This window comes from Cygnus atratus, chromosome 7 (genome assembly GCF_013377495.2).
Source record: "Cygnus atratus isolate AKBS03 ecotype Queensland, Australia chromosome 7, CAtr_DNAZoo_HiC_assembly, whole genome shotgun sequence".
Lineage (NCBI taxonomy): Eukaryota > Metazoa > Chordata > Aves > Anseriformes > Anatidae > Cygnus > Cygnus atratus.
In genome coordinates, this window is record NC_066368.1 from 12883348 (window position 1) to 12895730 (window position 12383).

Consider the following 12383-nt stretch of genomic DNA (forward strand, 5'->3'; position numbering starts at 1 on the left):
TTTTTCATACACCTTTTAACTAGCAAGGCATTTTGTTGTTCTTTGGTGGTTGTTTTTTTTTGTGTGTGTTTTTGTTTTTAATTCTTATACAATAGTAACCAATGTGACCTTGCTGACAGAACTGGAAAGATTCCCACTTCTCAAAGCTGCTATTGTTTCACGACAGAACAAAAGAGACCCCGGCAGAAACTTTGTCTCCATTTTGTAAGGGTTTACTGCAAATACACTGAAGTCATGCTAGCATAGCCATGTCCTTTTTGTTGTTGTTTTTCTTCAAAGCCACGACTACACCATTACTATCGTGGTATGGCAGTAATCGTATCACTATAAAGATATAAAGTTCATATTCTGGAACGTGCTTTATGTAAATAAGCTCATTCACCCCGGCATAACTGCATCAATATAGTACAAAGGAGTAGTGCAGTGCATCAATATAGTACAAAGGAGTAGTGCAGTGCTTGGCATATGCAGACTTGAGAGGCTGCCTGCCTTAGATCTTTTAAATCTAAACAGAGAAACAGAAGATGGAAGTGACAGGAATTCAACATGAGATTCAATCGTTTTAAGAGATCCGTCCTGGTAAAGCAGGGATTCTGCACAGAGTAAGGCACCGAACCAGTCTTCTCGACTACCAGATGTGAACTACAATTACGCACAAATCTCCTTGTCTATAGTTATTTTTTATATGCTAATCTGCCTTATTAAAATATAATTGTGTAACAAAATAAGAAAACACTTAACAGTTCCATAGCTACTAGCTTGGCTGTACAACATTCAGACATTACTGAGCGCTCAATTCAGAATACTGCAGTTTATACAAACTTTTAATATTCCATGCTGCCATAGCAGTTCCTCACAGTTTTTCTTAGCAAGGTTCAAACTTGGAGATAGTTTTAGGGCTGCACTCACATAGAATTTTATATAAAAATATATTATTGCTTACACTTACCTGTAAAGATATTGATCCTGTCTCTTTGTTCTTACTAAGGAAACTAGAAATTGACAAATTCAAGTCAATGCTGCTGTTATCAGCTGTAGAACCCGTGCCTGAATCTGCATCATTTTCCTTGAGATTTTCAGATTCCAGCTGCTGCAACGTTTCAGTATTGTCTTGATTATCTGTTTTGACCTTTTCATCATTTTCCTCAGTGCTTATACTAATACTGGGTACAGGAGCGACTTTAGAGTCATCAGCTTGTTCTTCAGTAGCATCTTGAAGCTTACTCTTCATTATTTCATCAGAAGTTACTGCTAACTGTTCTTTGTCTCTCTGAATATTGTTTTCCTGGATATTCTCAGGTCTGTGCTCCTCTGATGTTTGGTCCATCTCCGTCAGTTTATCCACCGCCTTATCAGAAACAGCCTCAGGCTTGGCCTGCATTGTCTTCTGACCCATATAATCTTTTCCAGAGTCTTTGCTCTCTGTTTTCTCCATGCTACTTATTTGACAAATATCCTCATTTTCACTTTCTGCCAGCTTCTCATCTGCTTTGATCACTTTATCTTGGCTTTCTGATAGAGTTTCTTCAGAGCTGATTATCTCACGGACCTGCTTAGCCTGACTTTCCACAGGCTTATCCACCATCTCGGGTATTTTATCCCCCTCGATGATCTGTGTTTCAGCAGTACCACCTATCTCCTTAATGTTGTCATTTGCATGCTTTATTAGTTCCTTTTCTTCATCAGACACTTTATCCTCAGCACTAGGTACAGATTCTGTAGTGATGTCTGTCATTGCCTCCTCCTGAGCTTCATCTTCCTTTTGCTCTATAGTATTATCTGCGGTGACCTTTTCATTCTTACTTTCTGAGAGATCTATTCTGTTTTCCTCCTCTTTTTCACCAGTTTCCTCAGAAATGGCTTCTCTGATTTCTACAGTATTATCAGCTGTAGGCATTATTTTAACTTTATTTTCCTCTGCTTGTACATTTCCTATGTCATTTTCTTTCTCTGTTTTTTGGTTCTGTTCATTTACTTCTGGTTTTGTTACTGCATCAAGTTCTTTCCCTCCTTTCTGAGGTTCTGTATTTTCACGTGCTTCTTCCAGACTTTCTGTACTCTTCTCAGCTGGCAATAGTTTGCCTTGCTCAACTTCACCAGTTGGCACAGAACCATTCTGCACTTTTATATCATCAGCAGTAGCATCAGAGATGTTTTCAATCGTGTTCCTGATGTTAATGCCCTCAGATTCATCTCCAATTGTTTTATCATCTGGAAATATTGTGCTGTTTTTCTCCTCAATTGCATTACTTTCTGTTTTTTCAGAAAGAGATTCCAGAACAGAGGCATTCTGTGAAAGCTTATCCTCTTCAGAACTGGCAATACTAAGATCTGATGATGCACGCTTGTCTGCAGGTAACTGCTAAAAAATTAAAGGAAAAATTTAAGGAAGTTTTAAAGGAAATGTTTCATAATTTTCTAATTTAATTAAAGCACAGTTCTATTGAGGAATATCCAAAGAGATGAGTATATTGTATTTACAGGCAGAATTATATGAATATGATACTTTCAGACTACTTCACTGGGTATTATAAGAGGACAAGTACCTTAACTGTAGCTGGTCTCTGAACAGAACATTTTACAAAAACCCTCCTCCATTTCTAAGAATTTAATATAATAAAGTGCAATTGAAAGAAAGGGATTATGATCTGTCCTCTGCCACACACTTCACAGAATCTTCTCGTCTTTTTGCACTCACATCACTCCTTATTTTATTAGTTTAGTTTCCCTGGTAGTCCCATCTACAGCCAGATTCGAAAAACATGTCTTTGTTCTGTTGGCTAGGAAGGAGTCATGTAGCTTTAGTTAGTGCAGTACTGATAAAATTCAATATTCAAACCTCCTTCTGCTTCATCAAAAATAATCTCTCCTTTTGTTCTTTGATAAAAATACCTAGATTTCTTTTTCCAATCAATGTTAAACTCCATTAAAATTGTGAAAACTTCCAGCACAGCTGAATAAGTGGTAATATGGAACTGGAACAGAAACAGTTACCTAACTGTAGAAATTGCCATCGCTGGAATTTAAATGAATGTTATCAGATTACATACAGATATACAAAAGAATATACCAATAAAGTATCACTTTAACCATAATTGCCCTTTAACTCTTCAAAGTGATTATGGTATCTCTCTGTCTGTATTTACTGTTAGAGCCCTGTAATTTGGAGATAGGGCTTCTGATTTGCCATTTGGAGTATACTAGGCTAATTATTGTAACAAGCACGGGTTTGACCACACATTTCCTACCTGAAGGTTTTCCTAAGCACACAGAAAACAGTCTTTTAATTTAAAAGTGATTTAAGAGATTTCTTCAATTGTTCTAGAAGCTTTGTGTTCTCCAGACTTTTTAAAAAACTAAGGCAGTACTGTAACTGCATCTTCCTCACAGCTCCCTAGGCTCAGACAGGAACCACCCTAATAGTACAAGGCACCAATGTACAGCTGCTTTTTTGGAGACACTTTGAGTCACAGGGTGGACTTCACCCCCAGCTCGCCTGGAGATGGATGGCTTAGGAGCTAATCAGCAGATGGAGGTGGTGGGTAATGCCCTAGGAAACAGAAAGTAAGTCCTGGAGGAAACTGGTGGGAATGCACACTTGGAGATCTGCTTGGGGTAGATAAAGAAAGTGGTCTGAAGGCCAGGGAACATGACTAGTTTGGCAAGGTATGAGGAAGGAATGGAGGAGTGCTTCTTGTGCTGCTTCCAGTGGTAGTGGTCACTGTCCACGTTGACAGTGCTTGAACCAGTTATATCAGAGCGCTGCTGAAATGTGCACTGCGCAGCCTACTACCACATAATAGAACTTCAGGGCATTGCTCTTTGACAAACTGAATTCCTGTTGTAAGATTCTTAAGCATCTTTAAAAATACACTCAGTATCCTCTTAGTAAAATATATTTTCTTGATTTGGGGTTTTTGACAGCCACACTAAAATCACAAACTTAGCTTATGTTGTAACAGTCACATATTTTCTTTCATGCTTTAAGCATCATATGAAATACACAAATATGTTCACTTGTCCATCTAGTCATTTAGACTTAAAACCTCATATATAAATCAGCATAATTTTTTAAAGAAGTCTACACTGCATACACGAGTAAAAATAAATGGAGATAATATTCCTTATTAGTAGTTCCTGAGTTCAGGTTGGTAGTTCAAAAGTTAGGTAGAACATCGGAAAATTGAGTTCTCCATAGGAAATTTGTGATTGAAACTAATTGCATATTTAAACAATTAAATTTTAAACTGACCAGAGAATTTTCTGTTTCCTCCTCTTCATCCTCATCTTTACCATCTTCAACTTCTTCTGTAACTTCTGCCTTAGCCTCCGCAATCAGTTCTCGTATCGGTTTATTGGAAGTAACAGTAACAAACGGATGCTTGTGAAAGTAAAACATAACCACAATATTAAGCTCTAATTTCATTGTTCACAGTGGGAAAATCATATCTTAAAAGAAATACTAAACTTCAGAGAAATGTTACTCTGGTTCTTTCAAACTTGAAGACTCACAATGTTAACATTAATCATAATTGTCTTAATGTACTTTTCTCTGTTGAAGTTTTAAAATCAAAACATTTGTAATCACATATACTGTGTAAATAATCTAACAAACACACTAAGAATACAAGGTATTCATTTATACTAACCTGTTTCATAATCCAAAGTATAAAAGTAGATTTGTTTTAAAGGTTATTTTTCCTGGAAATGGTTTTCATTTCTATTCAGTTCCACAGTAAACCTATTTCCTGATAAGTTTTTATCTAGAAACATTCTTTCCAGAGAAAAAAAAAATCTTTTTCCCTTTGGAACATTTTTTCCTATCAAGAACATAGAACTCTATTTCTTTAAGAGAAAACAGATACCTGCTCTTCTCCTACTCCTACTGTCTTAATCTTCTTTCACTTGGCCCTGCTGCTTAATCTATTCAACACGTCAGATGTATTATGGATAAAGTAAATGTGCACTGACGTTAAACAGAATCAAATGTACCTAGTCACATCTACTCCTGTTTAGCCATTCTGCAGTGACAGCATTATAGAAGACAGCTGAGCACTAAAGCTTTTAAAAACACCTGTCAGCAATTGACTACTTACATAAATATCCCCTTCACCCATTACACGTATCAAAGTATAATTTAAATACTTATGCAAATTAATTAGTTATACTATATCAAAATATGTAAGCAAAGACTTTGATCTGCCCTTGGCATTATTTCATTATGTTTTGCCAAATAAAGATCATCCAACAGTATTAAACACAGATTGTGTACGAACACCTAATATTAAATTATTTAAGTAGTCACTCCAATTATGCTCTGCTTTATAAGAGAATATAAAATAGGCTTGCCTTCAAACAATACTTCTGAACAGTTAATTCCTCCTACCTGTAGAAGTTGGGTTGCACTCCACCTTGCATCTACATTCTTTTCCAAACATTTCTTCAGAAAATCTTTAAAATCTGATGACCTACACAAAAAGCAAACAGGTAGTGGCTTTTATGTAGCCTTGACATGAAATGAGTGCAGTGAAACATCTTTTGCTTTCACACCCATCTACACCACAACTCCATGTCCTTCTACTGGGTTAGAAAAACAAAAAGACAATGAGAGAGTGAAAAGACCAGCATGACACTTATTAAAATGTTCTTCCATTTATAAAAGAGTTGACTTCTGGCTGTGAATTTACAATACACCATATCTGCTATATCCCAGACTAAATCACAGAAGGATAGTATAACAACCAAATAGATAACAGCTTTTTTTCGTTTTGTTTTTAATGTTTTCTTAGTATAAAAATATCTAGGTTTCCCTTAACCTACTCTTCTTTTTCAGGTAGTCTTCAGAAGTTTTACTGCATTGGTAAAAGGCTATTTTTCATACATCTTAATGCGAAATCTGCCAAGTCTTTAAATTCTACAAAATATTTTTGCATAAAAGCTTCCATACAGACCTACAGCAAAAATGTCACAGTACATTGTGTAAGGGTACATATGTGTATATATACACACACAGAGTATACGTAGAATACGTACCTGTACCTGACTTAATGCATAAAACTAGTACCATAAAGTTCAGCAAGACTTAAGTCACACATATAGGCCTTATAGTCAAATTCTACAAACTGGGGTGGGAAAGTTGCCATTAAAATACAAACCATTTTGAAGGCTGTGCTAATGTAGGCGGATCAGATTTTGCTATTTTCAGGAGCACTCGCATTGGATTTAATTCATGATGAGGTGGCTCTATTTGAGCCATTTCTATTAAAGTAATGCCAAGAGACCAAATGTCAGCCTTGTAATCGTAAGGCCTGTCTTTAGATGTCTCGCACATTACTACTTCTGGAGCCATCCTGCAAACAGAATAATGAAGTACCAGATTAGAAAATACACTCTTATCTTATGAAAAAGATTATCTTTTTCTTATCTTATGAAAAGGGTTCTCAACGTGAATTTGCTGCAACATTTTAAAAAGCAGATTCTACTCTTAATACATTTACATGATATAAACTTGATTAAATATTACCAACCAAGGTAATATTAGGATATCAGTTCATACTAAAAGGCCAGCAAAATGGTGCACTTACCAATATGGTGTACCAATGAAAGAATCTCTCCTTTGTATTGTTCTTGTGTTTTTAGCTGATACTCCAAAATCCGCTTAAAGCAAACAGCAAAAATAGCATTAAGTTGGAGGAAGAATTTTTATATTTTACAGCTGCTTTTAAAATGCTTTCTGTTCCAAATCAAACATTCAAAAAAATTCAAAGTCAGATAAAATACTTGCATTTTGATAACTGTGTGCCCATGCACTCAGGTTTTATAGTATTTCTAATAAGAGATACTGAAAAAAGTAATGACAACGTAGAGTTGTGTGGGACAAGACAGATGCACGTACCTGTTTTAGGAACAGGCAAGTTAAATTATTTTCATTACAAAATGACTACATTAGCCTATGAAATGTTCCTTGGACATAGCATTAACTCTTATTAATTCAGCAAATCATTCTATTTTTGATTTCAGGATTTAAATTCTCTGAAGTGAGATTTTTGTTTCATTTTTTCCTATCTTATATGCTTCTTTGCACAACTACATTATTTGTCAGTAAAGCACTATTTTTCATTTAGAAAAGATGACATTTAAATATAAACATTATAGACTTATTACAGATATAACTTTCTTAATGAAGATCTAGAGATTAGAGCAAAAGGACAAAATAGCCACATGTTTGTCTTTAATCTGTACAAAGTGACTTGATGGGCTCAACACTTGAGAAGCCTAATTTTGCTCTGTGGGAAAAAAAAAAGAGGATTAAGAGAGCTATTTATTCAAATGTAAAACCTGAAATATTGAGGCACTATAGATAATGAAGTAATAAAGCTCAAATGCAAGGAGGAAATTTGCCACTCACATATTTATAAAATGAGCAATCATCTACATCTTTGCGTACCAGAAATAAAAAGTACAGAGAACTTAAAAGGGATAAAATGCTCTTTTACGGGACACTGTACACTTTTCAAAACTGAAGTAAATTTTTATAGAAATCTTGATTACCGAGCTTGAATACATCACTAAATATATGTATGGAGGAAATCTCCCTCTGGTCTGAGCTGTGACGTAAGCTCTGTGCAAGCTATCAAGATACGTGTGTCAGCCAAGTTTGACAAAAGGTTAAAATAGTTCTAGTCCATATGAGGAGGAGCCAGCTCACGTGAGGTAATTAAAATGAACAGAAAGAAATCAATGCTTCCCTTACCATGAAGCTCTATTACCTATATTTTCTCTTACACAGTATTACTTAGAAACTACAAGAGTAGTTCTATTATGCTTAGAAATATGGCCCATGACAATGAGTTCATTATTAAATCTTCAGCCTTCCAAGAGAAGCCAAAGAAGTAAAAATAATACTTGCAGATGAAGAGAAAAAAACTGAAGAACTTCTCATCCTTAGATTTGTATTTAGATGGCTACATACTGAACTCTGCCCAAGTATAGCCTAAAGAAAAGACAATTACAAGACCACGTAAAGTTCCAGAAAAGAGTTTTATGTGCAACACGCTTACCTAGTTTAATGTCTCCATCTAATGTGAAGAGAATATTGCCAGCTTTTAGATCTCTGTGGATGATCTTATTTTCATGCAAGTAGTTCAATGCTTCCAGTGTCTGCCTGCATACCACTTTGATCTGTGGCTCTGTTAATGGCCTTTCAAGCTCTTGAAGAGAAAGAGACAATGTTTTTGCATTTTTATGTTATTTGCTTATAGCAACCAATATAGAAATATACGTAAAAAAATCAATTAATCTGACCGACTCTAAACACCATATGTCAGAAAAACTATCTTAAAATACTTGTTCCTTTTGGGTTAATAGCAAAATTGCAATATTTTTTAAGTGAAACAAAAATTTCATCCCTTGTATCCCAAACCCTCCTTATTATGAACTTTGTACCCCTACCTATCTGAACTGTGGAAAGGCTACATAGTTTAGAGATTGGGCATCTTTTCTGTGGTACACAGATGTTGCGTACACAGAGATGTTGTTAAAGACAGACCCTTTACTTACTGGCATTAGCATTCACCTAATTTGAGGAATAAGCACAGGAAATCTAACCTTAATGTTGATGTAATATAAGAAGTTATCACAATGTAATTTGGAGGATGACAAAGGAAGGGGGAGAATGAGATCCTAAAAAAGGATCAATATAGATCATGTTAAAACAACAGAGAGCTTCATAAGCATGAAAGAACAGCTCATTACACTCATTTAAGGATCAAGACATTAAAAATGGGTTTTGAAAAGTAAATAAACACTTTAAAAATGAGAGGAGATTAGTCTAACTCAGTAAGTTACCATATCCACAGATACAGTTGTAAATATCATTTAAAGACCCCGACATTCAACACATATGCCACACCTATTACATAAACATTTGCATTTCAAAACAATACACATGTGAAGCAAGTTTTAAAACACATAAATATTATTAATTTAAGATGTTAAAAATGTTATTATTTGAAACAACTTATTTACCCAACATTACTGCATCTACTGCTCCACCTGCACAAAATTCGATCAGGATCTGTATATAAACAAGAGAATACATAAATTACAAGTTAAATAGTTCTGCTGAACTGAGTCATTGATTAAGGGACTACTATTGGGAGACAAGAGTTTCAGACTATTTGACCTTGAATTTATTTTTTTTTTAAACTAACCTCTACAAAATATTGGTACAACTTGGAGCAACTAACAGTATGGCTGTGAAGCTAAAGCAAATGACTTGAAAAAAATGCTCGGAGACCCTCAGATAAAGTTTTAATCCAAATGTAAGATTCCACATTAAAAGTATCAAGGTCAGCTTGAATCTGACTAGTAATGTGATTTACTTATGTTCCACAAACTCTTTTCTGTTATTATATCGTACTTAAATACTATAATCTAGTTGGAATATTCAATCAGAGAGAGGAGCTACATTATTTTCCAGTAGATGTTAAATATCAACAAAAATGAGTTTATATTCATTTTCATGTTTGTATTCATTTTCCTCCATTTTCATTGATGCCTACAATACATAAGTAGTTTTATCCCACAATCTACTCATACTAAAATAACACAATCTCCAGGTCTCAGTTTACATGTGAAACGTAAATAAACTGAACTGCCACTATTTTGGGGCACAAACTATGCTCACATTTAGGACAGAAAAAACATACACAAAGGAGAAAAAGAGTAGACAAAGCGAATGAGGAGAGCAGGGAAGCGAAGAGAAGAGATCATCCAAGATTGCCACCCCATTCTTCCTTAGCTGTTTTAGTTCTTTAATTTGAACTTTGAACATTAAATTATAACTTTCAGTCTGACAGCTGAAGAGCATTTTTTGTCAGAAACCTAAACAGCCCTCTGGGAAATAGTATCTTGATTTTTTATACTTTACAGTACGTTTAAAATCAGAGTATAATTGTTCATAGAAGAAGAAACCTCAAATTATACCCTACAAAATAACACTCATATTTACCCCTCACAGGATAACTTTCTTTAAATTACAATTCAGTTAATACTTGCAACAATGGTAGTAGCACATGTATTTTATAATGCAATTCCTTGTAAATTCTTTAAACCTTTATCCCATATACATGCTTCTGCATACTTACTGTCAAGTAAGTAAAGTATAGGAAATCCTGTATGAAGAGTTCCCTTCTCTAAAATTTTGTGTTTGATCTGACAATCTGACAAAGGTCTCTTTGGTAAAGAAACTGTTTCTAAAACTGGAAAGCAAAAACATGTTCTTCATGTCCAACTCTCGTTTTTCTTCTTTTTTCTCCCTCTCCACTAAGTTCTCTTTACTTAACCACATCATCATAGCCTTCTCTCTCTCTCACTTTCATGGCTCTCCACTTCACTGTAGCTATATATCTACAATTTTATTTTTAAACTATAGTTAGAAGAGACGTAAATAATCTGCCAGTGAAGCCTGTCAACTGTTCCATATTCTATGCATACTTGCTTTCATGTTCACCTTTATGCGTGGAAATTTTTTCACTATTCCACGATACATACAGCATCATTTTACTCAACATTCAGATCACAGAAAGCATTCGCACAGCTCGTCAAAAGAAATCTCCATCGGGAAATACAGTATTACACTTCCACTGTTTCCATGCTTAAAGGATAACTTGGAGGAAGTTTTCTGTTATGTAGTTTAGGTATCTTTTTGAATTATAGTCTCCTTTTAAAGAGACACGTATCCTTTGTATAATTCCAACAGCACTTACAGATACTGCATCAGGCCACCTAAAGGAAAAAACTGTATTTTCACAGCTCAAGTTATTCAGTGCATAGGGCATACCAGCAAACTGAGGTACAGTCACATACACTCCCACAACACTTCTATGTACAAATATCTAGATTTTTAGCAAATTATTGTTCACATCCCGGTAAACTGTCCTTCCTGCAAGTACTAATGAAATCACTTCTACCTAAAATACATACTTCCCAGGCTGACCTTTTCAGCCCATTTTTTTATTTTGCAGCTGTAAATTCTGAACCTCATTCTCAAGTGTGATAATGTAATTAAAATCTGAATCCTGCTGTTACAAATAAGTACCAACAAAGAACTCTCCGCACACAACACAATGAAATGCTAATTTCCAGATTTTATATTCAGACTGCTGACTTGATGACTCAATGCATCTTGATTTTACAGCGACAGCTTCCTATCAGTCATATTTACAATTTACAAATTAGTTTTGAAATTGTGGAGTTATCCCAACAGTGACAACCCAGACGAAATGTAATAATATTTCAATAAAACCATGAAAAATTTTTTTCAATATTCTTTTAAAATAAATAAAAATTTAGAGAAGAAAAAATACCTACCCACAGATTGTTTTCATAGTAGAAAGCATCTAGGAGCTTAACAATATTAGGATGATCACAGGATGCCAAAATATCAATCTCAACCATGTAATCTTCAAGTTCTTCTTCTGATTTAGTATCAATCACCTTTGCAGCAGCTAGTACTTTTGTTTCTTTGTTCTGAGCCTGTTAAAAAAGTTACAGCAATTATTTAGATATTATTTTTTCCAAACAATTGTCACCAGCAAAAAACCCAGATCCTCCCTCTTGATATTTCTGCACCATTTTCCTGCATTTAGCTTGCCTCTCCACAAAAAGAGAATATCTGCATGGTAAAGACTAGATAAATTCCAGCAGAAGAAAGCTGTTTTTCTCAAGGTCAAGAATCAATGAAAGATAAGGACATGGAAATACTCAGTTCCTGCTGCATTCTTTAAACCACGATGCAGCTTAGGGTCATTGCTATTTTGTATGCCTTAGGTGAAGTTCTGCGCTGCTCCTCAAAAAACTATTGACTAACACTTGGCAAGGAGCATAAGGCAGCCTCCACCCTCTCATTTCTTGCCCTTCTGACGCTCCCCACATTGTGGCAGCACAGCTGTTGGCAAAGCCACATAGAAAACCAGATCTGCTACCAGCAATCAGTAGGTTACTCTCTTCTTGAGCCAGGGGCTGCATTCAAGCTCCTGTGCTAGAAAGATGCCAAGCCACCATTAATTCATCTGGGCATTTAACTCTGTTTGCTTCAGAAGTCTAGGAGCACTGGCTACTCATCGAAGCCTGCATTCATCCAGCCTCTACTTTACTGCTCCACACCTTAAGACAAGGCAGCAGAGCTGCTGTAGTGATGCGATCAGCTGCAGAACAGGTGAGATTTGGACTTGGAAAAACAAAATCCTGGGTACCCAAGAATAAAAAGCATTTTTGCTCTGCACTTAAGTATTCCTACTTTATAAAAGCCAAGGAAATCGCAACCAATTAGAGAAGCTGGTTTTTAAATAATAAAAAAATTCAGTCCAAATTATAATTGG

The 12383-nt window shown here is 35.3% G+C and overlaps 1 protein-coding gene across 2 annotated transcripts in view; it reads right to left on the reverse strand.

Moving 5' to 3' along the window:
* SLK (STE20 like kinase) overlaps positions 1-12383 on the reverse strand; it is a 48673-nt gene that overhangs the window by 16667 nt on the left and 19623 nt on the right. The window contains exons 2-9 of one of the 2 annotated variants that reach the window (XM_035547902.2): positions 11374-11538; positions 9028-9076; positions 8061-8210; positions 6585-6657; positions 6156-6350; positions 5387-5468; positions 4253-4381; positions 950-2359 (exon numbers count right to left, since the gene is read on the reverse strand). In XM_035547902.2, the coding sequence (XP_035403795.1) occupies positions 950-2359; positions 4253-4381; positions 5387-5468; positions 6156-6350; positions 6585-6657; positions 8061-8210; positions 9028-9076; positions 11374-11538 (2253 nt within the window). Of the gene's footprint in view, positions 1-949; positions 2363-4252; positions 4382-5386; positions 5469-6155; positions 6351-6584; positions 6658-8060; positions 8211-9027; positions 9077-11373; positions 11539-12383 lie in introns of both variants that reach the window. The other variant, XM_035547901.2, reaches the window with a different exon arrangement.